This window comes from Salvelinus fontinalis, chromosome 3, assembly GCF_029448725.1.
Source record: "Salvelinus fontinalis isolate EN_2023a chromosome 3, ASM2944872v1, whole genome shotgun sequence".
NCBI lineage: Eukaryota > Metazoa > Chordata > Actinopteri > Salmoniformes > Salmonidae > Salvelinus > Salvelinus fontinalis.
Genome location: NC_074667.1, coordinates 14220184 through 14242809, shown reverse-complemented (window position 1 = coordinate 14242809; position 22626 = coordinate 14220184). Strand labels below are relative to the sequence as shown.

Below are 22626 nucleotides of genomic sequence, written 5' to 3'. Positions count from 1 at the left end.
CTCTACAGCCTAAACTCGTCGACCTCGACACATAACTGAGATGTCCTGTGCTAACATTATCCAACTCCTAGTTTAGCAATTCCCTTTGTCTCCAAACTACATGCAATACTAGATAGCTAGCTATGTCTACAACCTCTAAAGTTGTACTGGGCGTTTCTGTGATACTTACGGTGAGCACCGTTGCAGGAGTGCATCTCAAGCAAAACTGGGACCAAGAGGTAAACAATTAACGTTAGCTAGCTAACTACTAGCTAGCCTATGGACCAGCTCAATTACTGTACACTCCAATTCCTAGATAACGTTAACTAGCAAGAAGTCATAGTAGGGTACAATGTGGCCCATTCAAAAGTCCGTTGCAAATTAGCTAGCTACATTGAGAAAGTTGTAAGCAGAAACATTACCTTTAGCCAATGTTAGCTAACTAGAGTTAGCATTTTCATACTTTTCTGCTAGCAGACAGCTAACGGTAGATGGCTACATGCAATACTAGATAGCTAGCTATGTCTACAACCTCTAAAGTTGTACTGGGCGTTTCTGTGTTACTTACGGTGAGCACCGTTGCAGGAGCTTTTACAGTTTTTTTTTTGTTTGTTCTTCATCAGAGACTTCATGCGGGAGTACTTAGAGACATTGAACGTTTGGAGAGGAAGAGAGAGAACCTGCGAGTGCTCGAGCAACAAAGAAGTCTGACCAAGGAGCTCAAGGCAGAGCGCGACAGGAGAGAATCTGGGCAGCAGGGCTCCGATCAACCCCAGGCATAACAACTTATTTGACAGCCTTCACAATTGTTATGTAGCCACGTGTAGTGTAGTATGGTTAATGTACGTGTTGAAATATTGATAAAGCAATGTAGTACACCATTGTTTTCGAACTGGGCTGGTCTGTCTTTATGCAAATTGCCTTTTACAATATACATCTTTGTAGATTCTCTGGCCAATGATTTATCAATTACGGGTTTGGAGGAAATGTAAACTAGCTGACACTGCAGAAGCCATTGCCACCCTTCTGGATAGCTATTGATTGTCACTGGTTTTGAAAAACATATAGGGCAATGCGTGGCATGCAGTTCGTTCCCTAAAGGTAGGCTATACATAGTGTTTAGTTAGGTAGTAGGCAACGTTATGATTTCTCTCATAGAATAAGGAATCCCTGAATCATACTGATTTTATTTGAAAATGTCCTTACCCAATTGTGGCTGGTAAAACTCTTCACTCTTCACTATCTACCCAGGAGTAGACTGTCTGACTCCACCTGGTTATGATGGAAAGCGGTGGTGAGCAGAGGGGCCAAGTGGAAGATGAGGCCATGTGCACCTCTGCCTCGGAGGGGCTGGAGGAGGGTGAGGTGGAGGGCGAGACGCTGCTCATCGTGGAGTCGGAAGACCAGGCCTCGGTGGACCTCTCGCACGACCAGAGCGGTGACTCGCTCAACAGCGATCTGGGGGAGGATGCCGAGGGTGGCTGGAACGAGGACATGGCCTTCTACTGTGACAAGTGCCACAAGTGGATCCCCATCGGTGAGAGGAGGGCCAGGCAGCCCCTGGGGGGGGGGAGCGACCTCTCCCTGCGACGGGGCATCATTCTTTCTCAATATCACTTAACACTTGCAAATTTGTCACTACAATTTGGACAGAATATATTTTACGCTGTTATTTCCTCTGTAATTTCAGTGGGGTTGGCCTTATCTGTTCATCCATAGATATTATAAAGGGCTGCTGTTCCGTATTTGGATGTCATGTCGTGTCCTGTTGCACCCTACATGCTTTTCAAATAAAGAATGAGAATGAAATGAACAGAATGCCTTGTCTCTTAGCAGTCTTTTTATTCTCCTCCGCACCATTCAGCACAGCTGCACGGAGAGCAACCCAGCTACCTGAAAGGAGACAACTTCTTCAAGTTCACCTGCTATGACTGTACAGAAGATGTCAAGGAGACCTTTGAGAGGATGAGACTCACCTGGCAACAGGTACATGTGCCACAATGAAGCACTTTGGCAGTTTACAATAAAGAACTGATTTGCAGTGCAGCTTACGTAAGATAATAACAGGGTCAAATGAGGAACACCTTAATACAAACATGGGGCTAAATATATGGGTCAAGATCCTTATCTAAAGTATGACCAAGTATACAATTTCTGAGTATTGTATATTGCTGTAGACTTTATCATTGACTATATTTGTTCTGGGCAACAGCCCTCTGAAATGAGTACTGAACAAATGTCATATATTATTTTCCTGGTTTTCACTGCAGTTCAGTGTGTTTTCTGTTTTATTTCAGGTTGTTATGTTGGCCATGTACAACCTTTCGTTGGAGGGCACGGGGCGTCAAGGCTACTTTAGATGGAAGGAGGACATCTGTGCCTTTATTGGGAGACACTGGACCTTCCTACTGGGCACCAGGTTAGAAAGAAAACAACCTTAATTTGGTTGTCAGTTGGTAAGGTTTTGATAACAGTTTGCATACAACCCTAAAAATGTAAACAAATACTGATAATTGACTGAACAATTCAGGTTATCAAGAGTGGACATATTTGGAACTTTACCCAACTTTTGTGGAAAGAAGAGCTATGTTTGAGTTATTCTTTACAAGTCTAGTATTTTGAAAATGGAGAGAGTTTTTGATGCATCACCTTCACCTGCAGGAAGAAGACTTCCACGTGGTGGAGCACGGTGGCGGGCTGTTTGTCGGTGGGGAGCCCCACGTTCTTCCGCTCAGGGGCCCAGGAGTTTGGCGAGCCAGGCTGGTGGAAGCTGGTGCAGAACCGTCCACCCACCCTGCGCCCAGAAGGGGACAAGTCCTCGGTGGCCTACCTAAAGTCTAAAGGTGAACTGCGGAACACTCATAAATAACATTAAGTTTTCACATTTCAGACACAACCAAAGGATTATTTTGTGTGTTAAATAGACTTATTTAAGAAAAGTCAAGGGGGGACATTACTTTAAAAATGACAGGGATATTACAAATGTTAAATTATTGTTAGAGGTAGTTTACCCTAAGCAGTTTGCAGAATTGTGCAAAGTCTGTTGTGCGAATCAATTAAATGTTTTTGAGGGATAACCAGCTACTGTTGAAGTGGAGTCCAAATAAATTCACCCCTCGAGGCGACTGTACATGCATGTGTTTTTGATTGAGCATTTAGAGCCCCTTTTGTTTAACCATTTTTGCTTAGCTGGCGTTTGTTACTTTCTCAGCCGCCTCCAAGCCAACCCTGGAGCCCATCATCACGGTGGAGGGCTTACGGAAGCGTGTGGGCCGTAATCCGGTGGAGAGTGCCATGCAGCTGAAAGAAAAGCGCTCACGCACCCACGAGGCCAAGGACATCCGGCGGGCGCAGAAGGAGGCGGCGGGGTACATGGATCGCAGCACCTCCTCCACGCCTGTCAAGTTCAGCGGCCGTGGCGGTGGGAGGCGACCCGACTTTGTCCTGGAGAAAGGCGAGGTGGTGGACTTCTCCTCAATGAGCTCCTCGGACCGAACGCCACTCACCAGCCCCTCGCCGTCGCCCTCTCCAGACTTCTCTGCACCCGGCACCCCCGCCTCCCACTCAGCCACGCCCAGCCTGCTGTCGGAGGCTGACCTCATCCCTGACGTCATGCCACCAATGGCGCTCTTTCACGGTAAGAAGTCGGGGTCCCCTTGATCTTGGAATTTTTAGTCTAGATAGAAAATGAAAGGAACCATTCAAAATACAGTTACTGTTTTAGTGGTAAGCAGTCCAAATTTGTCCCACAGGGGCAAGATGAGAAATGGTGTCAGATAGCATTTAATACCACAATGTAAGATTCGTGGGTGTGCCAACCAACAAAAAAACGTCAACAATGGAGCAATATTCCAAGGTGCATTTCATGCCAATATCAATTTATTTCTAGGATATACAGTATCTGTCTGTAGTGCTATAGGAATAAATTACTTTCTGTGAGAACAACGTTTCAGAAATCATATTCCTCAAACTAAATTAGTTGAAATGATCAGTGAATGGCTGGAAATCTCACAGACTGTATTGTTAATATTTCCCATTTCTGATTTGAAACTCCAGATGACGAGGAGCTAGACGGCGAAGGCTTCATCGATCCCGGCATTGAGTACATCCCCTCACCCAGCATGTCCCTGGGCACTGGCGCCCTTGTCGTTCGCAAGAAGCTGCGACCAGGAGCGCACATCAAGCAGGAAGCAGAGAGTGATGAAGAGGGCCGTGACCGGGACGATGAAGACGACGAGAGAAGGGGGCATGGCAAAGGCCAATCCAACGTGGCATGGGGTGGCGGGGAGAGGAGGAGGGGAGTCCTAACAGAGAAGGGGGAGGGTTTGCCTCCCTCAGAGCCCCGGTTTGCCCCCCTCAGCCTTTATGAAGAGCGCGTGCTGCTGCGGCGCCTGGAGGCCTGTCCGCAGGCGCTGGCAGTGACTGCGCAGGCCAAGCGGCTGCACAGGAAGCTACTGGTGAGGCAGGCCAAACGCCAGAGAGGGCTCCCCCTGTTGGACATCGATCAGGCGGTCAGCGCCACCCTCAGTCTGGTGGGAGGGGTGTACGGGGCCCAGGAGGGGGGACAGGGCCACTACGGGGGCTCCGGCACGGGGAAGTACCGCACCACCAGCCAGGATCTCCGAATCCTTGACCGCTTCCAGGTACACCTTCACTACCACAAGCACAGATGGCAAATTCGTTCACAGATCACACACACACAAATGTATGCACTCTCTGTACTCTTGGTCGCTTTCGATAAAAAGTCTGCTTTGTGGCATTTATTGCGATTTAAATTCTGATTTGTTATGAGCGGTCACGAACTAGAATAACGAGAATGAGAGGAATGGTTGGAATATTTCCAAACACATTACATCACATGCGTGATACATCTTTTGCTTTGATCACACGTCTATGGAATGCATTTGATCCCTTTTAGACAACGGTGTCCAGCAGAAGAGGGTACCACCAGCCCACAGTGTCCTTCTGGCACCGGATCATGGGCTTGGACGCCAGCATAGACCAGGGCATCAAGAGCCCGTACACCTCCCGCACTCTCAAACCCTTCATAAGGTATGCCACACGCCCTTACCTCCTTCATGAGGCACACCACATGCAGCCTTATACCCCTAATATGATGAGACATTTGTGACCACCTGACCTATGACATTAACCTGTAATTAAATCCTGATACTCAAGGTGAGGTATAACAATCACCGCATGGAAGGAACCAATATTATTGTGGCTCTATTCATGCCGTTTTTCTCTGTTACGTGCAGTATGTAGCCCTCCTGAACGTACCCCTGAATGTGCCCAATATCTTTATTACGTTCAGATTGAAATGCATTGTGAAGAATAGTCATTCCTCTCTGACACACAAATAAAAAGATCATGTTGCCTCTATTCATGGCATTTTTTTCCTATCCAATCTCCTGGGTCATATTCACTAGACACCAAATCGAGAAAAAAAATGGACTGAAACGGAGAGTGACAATTTGAACTTCTCCAATAAGAAACTTGTTTTTGTTGCGGAATGTTTTCCATTGCAAAACGTTTTGCTACGGTGTGCACTAATGAATCCATCACCAGGAGGGACTACGAGAACAAGCCTATGAAGCTGAAGATGTTGGCGGAGATCCGTGCCTACCCCCACAGGAAGGACCCCCTCTGGGACCCAGATCCAGAGGCCCCCATCGACTACTGTTACGTCCGGCCCAACCACATCCCCTCCGTTAACTCAATGTGCCACGACATCTTCTGGCCAGGTAGGAGACTGAACAGGGCCATGCTATCATGTTTGGATTTTTATTTTACTTGATAATTTTTACATTTCAGACTAGGGCTGGGCATTATACCATATTTTACTAGATACCGGTATTTATGCGCATACCGGTTTGGGTTTTTACTTTACCTTGTATAACGGTATTTGAATGTTTGGTTTGTTAAATGTGATACGCAGTGTGTAACGTCCATTTTTATAGTTTACTCCGCTACTTGAGTCATCCCTCTCTCTTTCCATGCTGCTTTCCACAAAGACCTAGTCCCAACCCGTCATTCAAGGAGCGCATTTGTTGTTGCTTGACCACGAGACACTTTCGTTCAGTCTGCATGGTCAATGCAGCACATGCAACATGTTGATGACAACGATGTTTCCACATTGATCTTAGTATAAATCCTTAAGTGTTCTATAATTACAATATTAGTTTGTGTTTCTACAATTTTTATTTTCTTAGCAAGTTAAGCTAAATCGTGTTAGCAACTAATGCTAATTGCTAGCTAACTAGCTAATAAAAGTATTGAGTCAGAGCAAACGTAGCTAATACAGCCTGATACCAGTACTGGTGGAGGCTTAAATCTGCATGTTTGTGCAACATTATCTTTAAATCAAAGAGGAATAGGCAACGCATGAATATGTTGGCTATATGAATAAAGATTTAATGTAGCCAAAGATTATAGGGTCCCCTAAAAAACACTGAACATCACTTTGTTTTTTTCCTACCATGTCACAATAACTCGTAAATGGCATTTTCACTCGTTGTCATGTCAAACAACTATTCAAAGTGCCCACTATTAGTTACATTAACTATAGAATTATAATAAACATATTTACATGATTCCAAAAGTTCACCCAAGTGTTTTGATCTAAATCGCAATTGCAACATTTGGTTAAAAATATGGCATAGTATTTTTGCCCATATCGTGGCAGAGTGGAAAGGATCACAAATGAGGGTAGGAAATGCAGGAAATTATTTTTGGTTGAATTGAACAGTATAAAACAATCCGAATGGAGATAGACCCATTGAAATAATTTAGAATGTGTTGCCACGCACTACTCATGAAGCAAATGTATAACTTTTATTAATTGAAAACATAAAATACTGTCCAAAATTTGAAAAATACCTTGAAATGATATTTTGGCCATGTCTCCCCGCCCTATTTCAGACTGGGAACTTAAAAGGGACATTCATTTGGGGCTGAGACATATTGCTGGATCTTCACAAACCATGTTGTGGGACATGGAGTCATCTTGACATTAGACTACTTATAAAATGTCTGACAAACATTGATTTAAAGTGTTGAAAGTGTAATATTCTTTTAAATATGTTCGTGTGAATGCAGATGGAAATATTGTCCTTGTAAAATAAATCACATGGAAGCATACAACATTGTGCATATTTATTCTACTTTAAAATATTCCCCTCAAAGTTTTAGATTGATGGCTGATTTTCTCTCTGGCTCTCTTATCAGGCGTGGATCTCTCCGAGTGTCTCCAGTACCCAGACTTCAGCGTCGTGGTCCTTTATAAGAAGGTGGTGATCGGCTTTGGGTTCATGGTGCCGGACGTGAAGTACAACGAGGCCTACATCTCCTTCCTGCTGGTGCATCCCGAGTGGAGGAGGGCTGGAATCGCTACATTCATGATCTACCATCTCATTCAGGTATGGTATCATAATAACTAAAAACAACAATACTACAGTTGCAAGCAGCAATTAAAGGGTCACTATACTATTGTCTACATAAAAAGTGGTGAAGCACAGCTTTTATAGAGACTCTAAGCCACATTGTATAGAGCCATACTGCCATCATATACATGCCATTGTAATATACACTAAGTGAACAAATCATTAGGAACACCTGCTCTTTCCATGACAGACTGACCAGGTGAATGCTATGATCCCTTAAGGATGTCACCTGTTAAATCCACTTCAATTAGTGTAGATGAAGGGAAGGAGGTCAAAGGAGGATTTTTAAGCCTTGAGACATGGATTGTGTATGTGTGCCATTGAGAGGGAATGGGCAAGATTTAAGTGCCTTTGAACGGGGTATAGTCGTAGGTGCCAGGCGCACCAGTTTGAGTGTGTCAAGAACTGCAACGCTGCTGGATTTTTCATGCTCAAGTTTCCCATGTGTATCAAGGATGGTCCACCACCTTAAGGACATTCAGCCAACTTGACACAACATTGAAGCATTGGAGTCAACATGGGCCAGCATCCCTGTGGAACACTTTTGACACTTCAAAGAGACCATGCCCCAACGAATTGAGGCTGTTCTGAGGCCAAAAGGGGTTGCAGCTCAATATTAGGAAGGTGTTTTGTACACTACTGGCGCTTAGTGCTTTTTAGACCAGAACTAACTAACTAGCTCAAGACTGCTAGAAATACCTATAAATAACCGTAAAATGAACTTAAATTGTTTGGATCGATCTACAACCGCACAGGTTAAGTGGTTGAAAAAAGGGAAGATGTCTTTTCAGGCAAAGTTCTCTTTTCCCCCACAGACCTGCATGGGAAAAGACGTCACTCTACACGTCTCGGCCAGTAACCCTGCCATGCTCCTATACCAGAAGTTCGGCTTTAAGACTGAGGAGTACATCTTGGACTTTTATGACAAATACTACCCGCTGGACAGCAAGGAGTGCCGACACGCCTTCTTCCTGCGGCTACGGCGGTGAGACAGGAAACGGGACAGGCCAGTATTCAAGCCATAGAAATATAATTACTAGAATGGACAGTCCCAAGTAAATGAATGTTCCATTGTTGAACTGGTAGCCATATTGAGTGTACTAGTCAAATTGTCGTTGTCTGTTGTAGGGTTTGTATTTCTATACAGGCAATCAGTCAGAAGGAGTAAAAAATTTATCTGGAATTGCCTGTGCTATTCAGTGTAGCCATTGTATGAACCTATGGTGAGGTGTATTTTTGTTGATCCACAGAAGAGACTGAAGGACGATATTTTATTGTAATTTTGTACACTCGCATTTCTGAATAATTCTGCAGCCCAAGTGGCAATTATATAAAGAAAAAAATCATTCACATTCTGAATTCTGTCTTTATTTGCTTGCTGGAATATACTGTACAGTGAGATCCAAAAGTATTTGGACAGTGACAAATGTTTTGGTTCTGTATTCCAGCACTTTGGATTTGAAATGATACAATGACTATGAGGTTAAAGTGTACACTGTCAGCTTTAATTTGAGGGTATTGTCATCCATATCGGGTGAACTGTTTGTCAATTATGTTAGTATTACGGAGTAAAAGTACTGTAATTTCTAGAGTGAAAAGGATGCCTGTACAGAATAAAAAAAGTATACAGCAAAAAATGTGGCAAAGCAATACATTTTTTGTTCTGAATACAAAGTATTATGTTTGGGGCAAATACAACACGTGACTGAGTACCACTCTCCATATTTTTAAGCATAGTGGTGGCTGCATCATGTTATGGGTATGCTTGTTATCATTACGGACTGGGGATTTTCAAGTTAAATAAAAAATGGAATGAAGCTAAGCACAGGTAAAATCCTAGAGGAAAACTTGGTTCAGTCTGCTTTACACTAGACACTGGGACATGAATTTATCTTTCAGCAGGACAATAACCTAAAACACAAGTCCGAATCTACACTGGAGTTGCTTACCAAGAAGATAGTGAATGTTCCTGAATGGGTGTGAATAGTTATGTAAATGAGATACTTCTGTGTATATTTTTCAATAAACCATTTCTAAAAACATGTTTTCACTTTGTAATTGAGGTATTGTTTATAGATGGGTAAGAGAAATATGTAATCTATTTTAAATTCTGAGTGTAACAACAAAAATTGGAATAAGTCAACAGGTATGAATACTTTCTGATTAAGTGTATTTGTCCAAATACTTTTGGTTCCTTAAACTGAGGGGACTATTTACAAAAAGTGATGTAATTTCTATGGATGAAAATACCCTAAAATTAAAGCAAACTGTCTTCACTTAAACATAAGTTATTGCAAAGCGCTGGAGTACAGAGCCAAAACAACAAATCTGTCGGTGAAGGCATTGGTTCGATTGTTTTGTTAGTATTAGCAATTTACAAGAAATTGGTGTTTTTCCTCAAACGGTTGTAGATGTTTGTAGCACTACAGTACATAAGGTTGGGATAAATTCCTTATCAATCCAATTTCTGGAAATTATAATTGATTAACAGAGATTCAAGATAATTGATGAATGGTCAATTCAGAAAATAAGGCCACCATGGAGAAAAGGTTGCTTCCCAAATGGGACCCTGTTGCCTATTTAGTGCACTGTTGAGCAGGGCCCATAGCAGTGAAGTTTAGGGTGCCATTTGGGGGCCGCACACAATTCTCTCTCATCAGAATGCATCTAGGCTTGGGTGAGTCCTAGGTTTGACCAGTCTTTCTAGCATGCCCTGACCCATCTTAGCAGCCAGTAGAGACACCAAAGGGCTGCAATCTGAAGTGACAGCCAAGTCATAGGCCGTCAGACCTCTGTCGTTCTTCTTCCGAATGCTGGCGTTGCATCTGGAAGGATTGGGATGGGATAAATTAATTGACCCTGGTTATGTACAGCAGGGTTTCCCAAAATCTGTCCAGGGGCCCAACCTGGGGGCACATTTTGTTTTTTTGCCCTAGCACTACACAGCTGATTCAAATAACCAACTCATCATCAAGCTTTGATTATTTGAATCAGCTGTAGTGTTAGGGCAAAAAACAAAATGTGGCCCAAGGACCGAGTATGGGAAACCCTGATGTACAGTATTTTGGAAATAGTAAATTCCTGATATGGGCTATGCAATGGCTTGGGGCTGTCCTACGTGCACTAAACCGGAGCATGCAGATATAAAGTATATAGCTGGTAGTCTCTTACCCTAATAGTGTCTCTGCACACTGTAAGCCCTTACTCCCAAGAGCAGCAGCCTCATGCAGAGCGGTGTTGTTCACCCTATGAAAGAAGAGAGAAACTTAACATTTTTTAAATTGGAAAGACACAGGAACGAGAATCCCAGGTCCAACACCTCAGAGTATTTTCAGCATGAAATTTATACCGGTGTGATTAATGGTTGGATGCAGCTCATGCACATGTAAAGGCTGCTACACACTACGCAGACGGGGCTTAGTTTGCGTAGAGTTTTTGTGTAGCACTTCGGGAGACAACTTCCGACAAGATTCTCCAGGGGAATCTGAATAAAAATCTGAATTACTTTAATCCGTTAGCACTGTACTTACGGCCCAGACTGCCGGTTGACGTCAGCTCCCCTTTGTACCAGCACAGGGAGGACCTCGTGGTGCTCGTGCAGCACAGCAACAACCAGGGCAGGGTGTCCGTCGCACCCCTGGCATGAGGGATCTGCACCCTGGCACAATATCGCAATGTTAGGGGCATTACAAGCAGGGGAAATTAGAATTTATTTTTTTACCATGCCGACCCGAAAGCTACAGTGCTGGCTCTGATATTCCTTTCACATGGATGTAACAAGATTCCAGAAACTCTGGAATCTGTGCAACCAGGTCAGCCTAGTACAGTTCGGTTCGGCTATATCAGTTGGTGTAGTTATTTCATGGTCCTTCGAGACAGAATCTTAACTAGCATCTCAATATGAACATTCCTTTTACCAGCTTTGATTAAGTTACCTCATCAAGCAGTTGCTGGACCACAGAGATCTCCCCCCTCCCGTCTGGACCAACTTCCCTCAGAAGCAGACTGTCTTTGGATGGCTTGGAAATATAAATAAATTATTGTCATAACAAATTAAGGTCATTGGACATTAACACCATTCACTTACAGTTAGATATGCAGTGACCTAGCACTATTGTGAATGTGTGCATTGAAACAGATCATGCCCGTGAAATAATGCAGTTGGATTAAACTGAACTGCACTGCGGAAAGTTTGCACTTTTCCAAGGGCACAAACGACTGTAAACAAAAGTATAAAGCTATGGTTCGGTCCAGAAACAACCCCAATCCCTTAAACCCTCGGTACCTGTGGCGATCTGAAAGGATTTGACAGGGAAAAGCAATATGCCTAAAGTCCTACCAAGCCTATTGGAGAGCCGGGTGGACCATATGTGATCCTCTCAGATCTCCACAAGGGCTTGGGGTTGTTTCTGGGTTGTTCCAAGTCCGAGCCAAAGCCTCAGCTAAGAAAAAGTCCAACTCACAGGCGGTTTCTGTGCAACGTCAGAGGTCCAGCTCTGACTGAGGTTTTTCACTGTTCTCCTGGAAGCTGCAGACTTTGAGGTAGCGTTCTCACTCCCTAACAGCAACATCACAGCCAGACAACATGAATATACATAAAACTGTACCTAAAATAAATTCACATGAATATAAAGAATGATCTAAAACAAATAATAAACCAAAACTTCTGAAACGTCAACGAATAACTATGGGTAGTATTCTGGCTTAAAAGTCAAGCATGTAGTGTCGTATTCTGGTGTATTGGTCTACACATGCCCCAATGCGACGGGGGTCAGGCACGTAAATTTAGTAAGTCTCTCGTAAAAAAATCTAAAGTCTCTGATTAAATAAAATATTGCGTCAGATGCTCAATTAGGGTCTGGCAGGAGAAGTTGAGAGAAAGGTACTAACGAAGTCTCCACCCCCCTAAACAGAAACGTAGTCTGTCCCCGAGATATAAGTATAAGATAGACAGTAGATGGTATTAATATCTCAAGTTGAAATACAAAGTAGGTAGGTTTACCTTTCTCACCCAGGCTGGTCTGTCTGGCTGATAGGCCGCTCATGCCTTCCGTCACACTGCTGAGGTTCTGGTTCTCTGATAGGATAAGGGGCTTCTCAGTCCCGTCTACCTGACAGGACTAAGAAAATATTTGTTGTGGGCCTTATGTTTGGCCTGAAATATGCTCCAGACAAGACAAAGAAGAATTTACTAAAGGAAAGATTTTACACAGGACAAGGAATCCCATAATGTTTAGCAAATTAAAAGTGATTGACTGGTGACATGTTACAATGTATAACAGAAATGTCCATTTAAATGTGTCCATTTCAAAGTGTCATAGCATAGCAAAAATGAAAGACCTTAGTTTTTTCAAGTCCAGCGGAGACAAAGTTGATCCTCAAACTGACTTCATAGTTGTCCTCCTGGATCACAGCTGAAACCATCTGAACCGAGGGGGAAAAAACAAGAAGCACATGAACATACATCAAAGATCATTTTTCCCTATTGTCCTGGGGATAAGGAATACTTTTATGAATACCTTCTTAGGGACATTTGCATGAATTGGAACCAATGCTACAGATAGTGTTAGGTTCCAGATAATGATAACACCTTACAGATATAATGTGTTGTAAGACTTGTCATAAACATCTATGACACCCCCCCCCCCCCACACAATTTTGTCATATTCAATTGGTAGTTAGTCTTTAAAACAAAATTTCTTTATTTAAAAAACATATTTTTTGAATTGAATATTCAAAACATACAATATACTTGCAGTGAATCCGCTCAATAACTACATCATACCAGTCATCCAACAGATTCGCATTCAGAGCGATACACAGAAGCATCCAGGGTCAATGCCCTGCTCAAGGGCATGTTGACCAATCTACCACCAGGCCAAAAAACGTGAACCCGAACCCTCCAAGATCCCCCCACAGTTCCCCAATAGCTGTCCCTCAACCATTTGTGACCCCTCCCACAGTCCCCCCCCCCCCCCCCAGGAAGAAAAAGAAATTAAAAATACAATTAATTCCATTCCCCACCCTCCAATGCCCCAATTACAATGCACCAATTACAGTCCAATTACAGTCTTGTCCCATCGCTGCAACTCCCGTACGGACTCGGGAGAGGCAAAGGTCGAGAGCCGTGCGTCCCCCGAAACACAACCCCGTCAAGTCACACTGCTTGACACAATGCACGCTTAACCCTGAAGCCAGCCGCACCAATGTGTCGGAGGAAACGATGTACACTGCGACACAGCCTGGATCAAACCAGGATCTGCAGTAACGCAGCTAGCACTTCAAAGCAGTGCCTTAGACGGCTGCGCCACTCGGGAGGCCAACACCCTTTTTTAACGTCTTAGTGACACTAATGATCTTATGATGATCCTGTCTAACTTACAGTTATAGAAATACAGTTGATGTGGGAAGTTTACATACACTTAGGTTGGAGTCATTAAAACTTGTTTTTCAACCACCCCACAGATTTCTTGTTAACAAACTATAGTTTTGGCAAGTCGGTTAGGACATCTACTTTGTGCAAGTAATTTTTCCAACAATTGTTTACAGACATATTATTTCACTTATAATTCACTGTATCACAATTCCAGTGGGTCAGAAGTTTACATACACTAAGTTGACTGTGCCTTTAAACAGCTTGGAAAATTCCAGAAAATGATGTCATGGCTTTAGAAGCTTCTGATATGCTAATTGACATGATTTGAGTCAATTGGAGGTGTACCTGTGGATGTATTTCAAGGCCTACCTTCAAACTCAGTGCGTCTTTGTTTGACATCATGGGAAAATCAAAAGAAATCAGCCAAGACCTCAGAAAAAAATTGTAGACCTCCACAAGTCTGGTTCAGCCTTGGGAGCAATTTCCAAACGCCTGAAGGTATCACGTTCATCTGTAGAAACAATAGGTCGCAAGTATAAACACAATGGGACCACGCAGCCGCCATACCGATCAGGAAGGAGACGCGTTCTGTCTCCTGGAGATGAACGTACTTTGGTGCGAAAAGTGCAAATCAATCCCAGAATAACAGCAAAAGACCCTGTGAAGATGCTGGAGGAAACAGGTACAAAAGTATCTATATCCACAGTAAAACAAGTCCTATATTGACATAACCTGAAAGGCCGCTCAGCAAGGAAGAAGCCACTGCTCCAAAACCGCCACAAAAAAGCCAGACTACGGTTTGCAACTGCACATGGCGACAAAGTTCGTACTTTTTGGAGAAATGTCCGGTCTGATGAAACAAAAATACAACTGTTTGGCCATAATAACCATTGTTATGTTTGGAGGAAAAGGGGAGAGACTTGCAAGCCGAAGAACACCATCCCAACCGTGAAGCATGGGGGTGGCAGCATCCTGTTGTGGGGGTGCTTTGCTGCAGGAGGGACTGGTGCACTTCACAAATAGGAAGGAAAATTATGTAGATATATTGAAGCAACATCTCAAGACATCAGTCAGGAATTTAAAGCTTTGTCGCAAATGGGTCTTCCAAATGGACAATGACCCAAAGTTGTGGCAAAATGGCTTAAGGACAACAAAGTCTAGGTATTGGAGTGGCCATCACAATGCCCTGACCTCAATCCTATAGAAAATGTGTGGGCAGAACTGAAAAAGTGTGTGCGAGCAAGGAGGCCTACAAACCTGACTCAGTTACACCAGCTCTGTCAGGAGGAATGGCCCAAATTCACCCAACTTATTGTGGGAAGCTTGTGGAAGGCTACCCGAAACGTTTGACCCAAGTTAAACAATTTAGGCAATGCTACCAAATACTAGTAGAAAGAAGAGGAAGGGAAGCGCTACTAAGGTACACTATGGTATATTTTGGTAGATAGAAGGTGCTCTTTGGTAAAAGGGGTAAATTGGTCATCAAAAAGAAAGGAGGACCAAGGTACTCTTCATATAATTAATTAAAATGCCTTTATTAGTATGGCATGTTCAATAGAAACAACGTTTTTTAAAAACCGACGCGTTTCGGCTGCATGGCCTTCGTCAGGGAGTACTCCGCCGAAACGCGTCGGTTGAGTGTATGTAAACTTCTGACCCACTGGGAATGTGATGAAAGAAATACAAGCTGAAATAAATCCTTCTCTCTACTATTATTCTGATGTTTCACATTCTTAAAATAAAGTGGTGATCCTAACTGACCTAAAACAGCTCACCTTTACTGGGATTAAATGTCAGGAATTGGGAAAACTGAGTTTACATGTATTTGGCTAAGGTGTATGTAAACTTCCGACTTCAACTGTACATAAAGGTTCATACAAGCTAATAAAACATTCTGTATCTGTTTGTTTTCAGTAAAGTATTACCAAGATTATAGCCCGGATTAGTTATGAGAGAGGCTGGTCATACCCGGCCCATGCGAGGCTCCCCTATGAGAGCTCGAAACTCAGTGTTGTTCTGAGTGTAGCTGCGCAGGTGAGCACACACATGGTCCAGCTGCTTCCTCCAGTACCCTAGAGAAGAGTGAGAGAGCGATAAAAGGGAGAACGAAAGTGTCAGAGACAGTTTCTAAAAAAAGAGTCCCCAGCATTTATTTTACTACTTCGTGGTGCAAGCAATAAAACAGTAGAAAAGATCCTTCCTTTCTATGGGAGATTTTCCTAGCCACCGTGCTTCTGCATCTGCATTGCTTGCTCGTTGGGGTTCTAGGCTGGGTATCTGTATAGCACTTTGTGACAACTGCTGATGTAAAAAGGGCTTCATAAAATAAATGTGATTGATTGAGAAAGTGGTCAGCTCTGTAGCGTTGGTTAGTCCTTGTACTGTATAACCTCCGTCTATGCAGGTGTCTTACTAACTCTGCCGGGAGGCCTGGGCTTTTGGGGCACAAAAAAATGCTCTCGCCCTGTGCTTTTGCCCTGTAACCACATGGTCGCCAGTTCAAGCTTCACTGCGGCTTTTCTCCCTCTATCGCCACATTAGGGTTAGTAGTGCTCTAGGATAACGTTTCCCCTCGGAACCGATCTAGGATAAACTTCCTCTCCCCCAATCCTAACCTTAACCATTATTGGGGAAAATGCTAAATTGACCCAAGATCAGCATCTAGGGGCAACTTCACCCTACACCAGTTAGCCGTTATTTAGGCACTGGCAAGCAGTCACCTCTGCCTGGGCTTATAGCTGTGAGCAGTGGTCTGCGGTCCCTCATCTGCTCCTGTCTCCTCAGCTCCAGCGCCACCTGCTGGCCCTTCCTGTGGACTTCAGTGCCCGACGGGTAGAACAAGCCCACCGTCTGAGTCTGCTGGTCCGCCCGTGCTGGTGCCGGGGCCAACGCCACACCGGGGGAAACGGAGGAGGGCACAGCCTGCCAGTTGGCAGTGGCACCGTCAGAGGTGTGAGTGGACATCTGTTGAGAGAGGGAGAAAGAAAGAAAGAAAGATGGGGAGGAAGAGTGATAGACAGAGAGAGAATCAGGGAGGGGCTCAATATCATTTCAATTCAGGAAGTAAACTGAAATTCCAATTTTCCTCAATGATTCTCTGTGAGAAGAATATGGAATTGGAATGTAAGTTTACGTCCTGAATTGACTGAATTGAAATGAAATTGACCCCCCAACCCTGTTTAGATATGAGTAAATATGGCAAGGTGAGGGACGTACTCTCTCCAACTCCAGTTTCCCCCCCATGGAACAGGCAAGGCTGGCACGTGACTTCCCCCTAGGTGGCCCCTCCAGAAACACCCCACAGGAGCCACAGAAGTTGGCATAGGGGTGGCTGCTCGCTCCGCACCGGGAGCAGATCAAACAGCTGACTGAATGGCCAGGCTGGCAGGGAGAGGCACCAGTTTACAACAGAGAATGAAATGGACAGAGGATGAAATGTACACTTTGTGAAGAAAATGTGCGTGCTTGCTTCAGCTGTCTAAAAGTATGGTAGTGGAAGAAGTTTAAATTGCTAGAGGCTAATGTTAACCTGGTGGAACCAGTCTCATTGCTGCTTTCAACATTCTGTTTTAGTGAAATGGATGGAAGGTTGAATGGATGGAGGAGCAGATGGTTGGGGCAAGTAGTATGCTTTACCTTGGAACCGCACCAGTCACAGAAGCGCGCATCCGAGTGGTTGACCCGGCTGCACTTAGAACAGGACATCCTCTTGCCTGCTCCAGATGGAAGTGGCGGGGCACTCTGACCACCCAAATCAGCCTAGACAGAAAAATGTCAAAAAAACTACAGTAGCACCTTGACTTCTCAAGAAATAAAATCTAATGTGTACAATCACAACATGTAGGCCAACATCTGATCATGCACAAGAGTCACTACGTCTCTCACAGGGTGGGTGCTGGAGAGCTAGTGGATGTGTGCAGGCTTTCGTTCCAGCCCATCACTAACACCACTGACACCAGTTGTCCAAACTGAAACCATGACTAGATCATTATTTGAAACAGGTGTGTTAGTGATGGGATGGAACAAAAGCCTGCAGACCCAGTGGCTACGTACTAGTAATAGTAGGAGCGGAATGGGAGAAACCTGGTTGTATAAACTCCTCGTGGTAGTTCACGCTCTTAATATGTTGAGAGAGATACTTCTCAGAAGGTAAGTGTGATATTCAACTATAAAATATTTGAAGTGTAGTTACATTAAACTGGCTGTCTGGAGCATATTATACAATAACTAAAGTATATATGTACAGTATATATGTTTTATTGTCACATACACCGGATAGGTGCAGTGAAATGTGTTGTTTTATAGGGTCAGCCATAGTACAACGGCGACCCTGGAGCAAATTGGGGTTAAGTGCCTTGCTCAAGGGCACATCAACAGATTTTTCACCTTGTTGGCTCGGATATTCAAACCAGGCAGCAACCTTTCGGTTACTGGTCCAACGCTCTAACCGCTAGGCTATCACGAAAATCTTTTGTCTCGCAAACTAATGTAAACGCCCTCTTGAAACACTAGCTGCACCCTTGAAAGGCTTGTAATTATATGCTGCGGGTGGAGGTTTTTCAACTTGAGAAGTGAGTTTACCCAATTCAACTTGGTTACATTTCTTTGTAGTTTGCTTGCTTTCTGACTAATTTCATACTACAAAAAAAACCTAGGCATTTATACAAGTCTAAACTAAGCCTAATAAGGATAATTAGGCTACTATAATACAATCAATGAACTCTTACAGTGGGTGGCTGCAGTAGTTTAGTTTCACAGGTGACACAATTTGAGATATGCGGAGGGTTTCCAGTTCCACATGACAGACAGATCACCTTGTTCTACAGCAAAGAAAAAGGAAGCGAGTGGACAGGTGTACACACACACACACACACACACACACACACACACACACACACACACACACACACACACACACACACACACACACACACACACACACACACACACACACACACACACACACGCGCACACGCACACACAGTGCAAGTGAAAAAAACTATCCATTTACACTGCTTTGGATTGAAAAGGTAAATGTTAACACACCTGCAAATAAAGTAATCTATATTCAAACGTGTATATGTGCAAAGTCACAAGGTGTTTGAAAGCGGAGTGTTTGTGGCAGTAAACTTGATATTTACCTGGAGTCTTAAGCTGGCCTGAGGCTGGAGCTGGGGGCTCATGGGGGCCTCACATACCACACATGTGGGGGTGTTGACAGGCACCATTGTTTTACAGTGGACACACAAGCCCATCTAAAAACAAAAGAGAACCCAAACCTGGGCTGGTAAACATTGAATTGAAATGCCAGAATGAACACACAGGCCAAATTGAACATTGAATTGAAAGGCCTGAATGAACATACAGACCTGTTATCCTTGGGTGACTTAAGGGGGGAAAACTACTGAAAACCCTGAATAACACTAAACTGCATTTCAATTTTGCAGCTATATACTGCAATATTCAAAAGTATATCCAAATCCTTTTTGTGATTTTCCCTGAAATCATATTATTTTGTGGTGGCATTTTTCTGCATCTTAAAACAAACACAGTCAAATTAACCTAATGTTAAATGCCACACTGTAAAATGTGCATACAATCAAAGAGTAGGCCATCAACAAAATGTTAACAATAGTAGCAGTATCAATAGTAGAAGGTGGTTTTAGGACTGAGGTGATACCTGTCCACCCTCTGTGGGTGGCAGCCTCTGGCCTGGCACAGGCAGCACAGCGGTGCCACACTGCAGACAAAAGCGGGCAAAGGGGTCTGAGGGGCGATGGCTCAAGCACTTCGCACACCTGGGGGAAGGTAGAAGTTGCGAGAGATCATTCGCTTCTCCATTAGAAACAATCTCTCTGCATCTTTGTCTCATGCTTTTTCTCTTTCTTTCTCGCTTTCTATTCACTCACCTCAGAAAGTCTGTCTCCCTTTGGATCCTTGACATTTGAGTGCTGGTTAGGTTTTTGAAGGGACTGTCTTCCAAGCTTGCATTCTGAAAGACCATTTAACACCAAATAATGAATGTTCTGTGGCGTTCTCAGTGAGGAGCTGTATTTGCTCATATGATTGTCATACCATCTATGCATGGTATGACAATGACAATAGGCTAACTTGGAACACCAGGGTTGTGGTTTTGATTCCCGCATGGGTCACAATGTATTTGTTAACGCTTAGCAGATTCTGATAATTGACCATATTAACACCAGTCACCATCATCCCCGTAATAATGATATAAGATAATTGATAATATAAATATAATTGAAAACGGGTGGTTCGAGCCCTAAGGGCTCTGCGTTGGGTCGTGCTTAAGAACAGCCCCTAGCCGTGGTATATTGGCCATATAACACACTCCCTCGGGCCTTACTGCTTAAATAATATTCACAATATATTTTTGCTGAATGTACCAGTGTCTGAGAACGATGTGAAGACATGGGCTCCGGAGCAGGGGACACAAGCCCTAGACGGCTGCTGAGGAACCGTGGACCTTTAGGGGGCCGGTAGGTCTTTGGCACTAAAGAGGACACACATGACCTATTACCAAAACGTACACGCTCTTACACTGCATAACATTCATAAACTATCAAGAATCCACTTCATATTATAAAGGGTATTATTGATAGCTTATGACAGTTATAAGGTTTATAAGTATTATATGAATCTCCATATATATAGTAAATGTCCGTTTGACAGTGTTCGCACCATTGAGATCCTATTCTAATTCCCAATTCTATGGTATGCACTGACACAGCAGCTTGGACTTATTGAGACAAGCATTTCGAAATGCTGATATTGAGTTTATAACAGTGTTTCACATTGCACATAAATATGATATTTAGTACTTACATTACAGTATGACACTTGTATGGTCAAGTAAACACAAATATTTTTGTGGCACTAATATTTTTATAGGGGAGGGGGAAATAGCCCTTTAGGGAAATTGGTATTGAGCTATCTTTGTGATGTTGTTGAGGCAGTGTAAATTGCTCATCAGTAAAAGTTAATCAATTAGACATACCTTGAAGTTTCAGTGAGGCATCTCCAGAACCGTTCGCTGTCCCCATCTCCTGTGAGAAACAGTACAATACAATAGACCCACAGTAACAGTATACTCAGCTTCCTCTCAGCTTGTTCAGAACACATATTGATGCAGATGACAACACATTTGTTTGAATGCTCCATCATTGTAATGCATACAGTTTTCATGAAAATGCCTTAGCGCTTGATGTAGCCTAACATGCAATAACAGTTGTGTCAGTTATGTCACGTCATTGCTAGGCTTCCCCAGAAAATCTGTAGCATGACGTTTTAGTAAAGTTTTAGAGATTCATAGCGAATTTAATGCAGACTGGCAATGTGACATATCTTGTCATAAGCTGTCGTTACATGTCAAACTTCACACAACATTGAAATGAAGTGTTAGCATGCAAATATGCCTGACTATACCTGTCTAGGGAGGTCTCGTTCATACTCCTTCAGAAAGTGATCTTCCTTGTCCTCAATGGAAGGTGGCTCGTTTGAGGGCATATACTCCACCAGAAATAGTTTGGTGACAATGGCACTCTCTCGACCATCCCTAAGCCATATAAACATAAGGTCAGTTGCAGTCATCAATTATCCATAATAGCAATTATTATAACATAACAGCACCAGACCTCAGTCAAATAAGCATTTAGGGTACCCCTGATTTTGCTTGGGAGTTTGCACTTTTGGGACTATTATGTTGATTCAATTGTACAGGGAAAACGAAATAATATTTGACCCAAGACTGAATGGCAATGAAACAATAAATGTCTTTGTGTGATATATTTTTGTAGAATCCTTTCACAATCCAACCTGGTGATAGCCAGAGCTTTGACTGACACTTTGCCCTCAGGTAAGCGTATTGGTCCGCTATACTTCAAAGTGCTGTTCTCTCCAAACCCTGGTCTCTTCGTCACCTCTGGTTTAGTACCATCCAGAGTGTAGTAGATAGTGACATCTGGGGTATCTAGGCAGCAATATATGTTGTTTGTCAAAAACCTTTGAATCTAGGGCAGATGTTATCTATCAGTGCATTGTGGATCTCATTTTTAAAAATGAAACAATGTTCAAACATAAAAGTGGTACATAATATATATTAATGTTTACTCTAGCAACATCCACACATTATGGATACACGCATGTTTTCACCTGATTTGAGCTCAACAGGAGTTGTGGTGTCTATCTCATGCTTGGCTTTACCAGGAGGGGGGATTCGAATCGGTATGATGAGAGGCACCACAATGCAACCGGCTGCCATATTCGGTCCTATAATAAAAATGCATTCGGCTATAACAACCTTTTCATCAGTACATTGCAAAAGTCACATGTTTTATTATAAAATGTTTAAGCGGGATAAAGGCGTTTTTCTACCTGATATAGATGCGTTGATCAGTGACCACTGATGTTTCCGTGCCTATTCGACGCAGCAACGGAGAAACATACTCCTTAGCAACCACCACAGCCAATGGCAGGATTCACAATGTTTTCATTCTTTATTCTCAACTTTCATTATATTAGTTATAATTTTGCAATTCCTGAAATACTTGTTGAACTTTGAATGCTCGCGCCATAGAAATGTAATTAACTGCGTTCTATGCATGTCTTGCAGGCTCTTTCATTATATTCAAGTCAACCATTATCTAAGCATCTTTGTTATTGTTACAAAATGCACCGACTGCTTTGCTATCACTCACTAAATAGAAAAATACTGATGACAATAGGCTGAGAAAAGAAATCTAATTATAAATGAATTTAACTACAGTGGAAAGTATTTTCTACAGGCAATTTCCGGCCTTCTATATAGCCAAC

At 43.1% G+C, this 22626-nt stretch overlaps 3 protein-coding genes across 3 annotated transcripts; 2 read left to right on the top strand and 1 right to left on the bottom strand.

Annotated features, from left to right (window-relative positions):
- LOC129839655 (protein PET117 homolog, mitochondrial) lies at positions 1–1318 on the top strand. Its single transcript, XM_055907202.1, has 3 exons — positions 1–218; positions 603–755; positions 1231–1318. The coding sequence occupies exons 1-3, from the start codon at positions 123–125 to the stop codon at positions 1234–1236; spliced, it is 255 nt and encodes an 84-aa protein (XP_055763177.1). The 5' UTR covers positions 1–122; the 3' UTR covers positions 1237–1318.
- LOC129839597 (cysteine-rich protein 2-binding protein-like) lies at positions 1258–8773 on the top strand. Its single transcript, XM_055907139.1, has 10 exons — positions 1258–1516; positions 1844–1965; positions 2277–2398; positions 2641–2822; positions 3191–3616; positions 4036–4622; positions 4898–5031; positions 5548–5723; positions 7207–7397; positions 8237–8773. Exons 1-10 carry the CDS (start codon positions 1258–1260, stop codon positions 8408–8410), a joined length of 2373 nt encoding a protein of 790 aa, XP_055763114.1. The 3' UTR covers positions 8411–8773.
- Positions 8774–22626, bottom strand: dzank1 (double zinc ribbon and ankyrin repeat domains 1). Its single transcript, XM_055907141.1, has 21 exons — positions 22189–22626; positions 21967–22083; positions 21631–21784; positions 21241–21370; positions 20813–20861; positions 20202–20308; positions 19707–19789; positions 19478–19595; positions 18939–19052; positions 18525–18617; positions 17434–17556; positions 17014–17178; positions 16518–16761; positions 15766–15869; positions 12762–12845; positions 12424–12541; positions 11885–11979; positions 11357–11440; positions 10952–11079; positions 10593–10667; positions 8774–10246 (listed from the first exon to the last, which is right to left on the bottom strand). Exons 2-21 carry the CDS (start codon positions 22073–22075, stop codon positions 10078–10080), a joined length of 2346 nt encoding a protein of 781 aa, XP_055763116.1. The 5' UTR covers positions 22076–22083; positions 22189–22626; the 3' UTR covers positions 8774–10077.

What these genes read in the sequence shown, in the direction of transcription:
- LOC129839597 (XM_055907139.1), top strand. Translation starts at nt 1,258, where the DNA reads ATGATGGAAAGCGGTGGTGAGCAGAGGGGCCAAGTGGAAGATGAGGCC. An exon ending in GAATCCTTGACCGCTTCCAG is followed by an intron (nt 4,623 to 4,897) that starts GTACACCTTCAC and finishes GATCCCTTTTAG; the next exon opens with ACAACGGTGTCCAGCAGAAG. An exon ending in ACTCTCAAACCCTTCATAAG is followed by an intron (nt 5,032 to 5,547) that starts GTATGCCACACG and finishes ATCCATCACCAG; the next exon opens with GAGGGACTACGAGAACAAGC.
- LOC129839655 (XM_055907202.1), top strand. Translation starts at nt 123, where the DNA reads ATGTCTACAACCTCTAAAGTTGTACTGGGCGTTTCTGTGATACTTACG. An exon ending in AGCAAAACTGGGACCAAGAG is followed by an intron (nt 219 to 602) that starts GTAAACAATTAA and finishes GTTCTTCATCAG; the next exon opens with AGACTTCATGCGGGAGTACT.
- dzank1 (XM_055907141.1), bottom strand. Translation starts at nt 22,075, where the DNA reads ATGGCAGCCGGTTGCATTGTGGTGCCTCTCATCATACCGATTCGAATC. An exon ending in AAAGCTCTGGCTATCACCAG is followed by an intron (nt 21,371 to 21,630) that starts GTTGGATTGTGA and finishes TATATGGCTTAG; the next exon opens with GGATGGTCGAGAGAGTGCCA. An exon ending in AGGCCAGCTTAAGACTCCAG is followed by an intron (nt 18,618 to 18,938) that starts GTAAATATCAAG and finishes TCTTTGCTGTAG; the next exon opens with AACAAGGTGATCTGTCTGTC.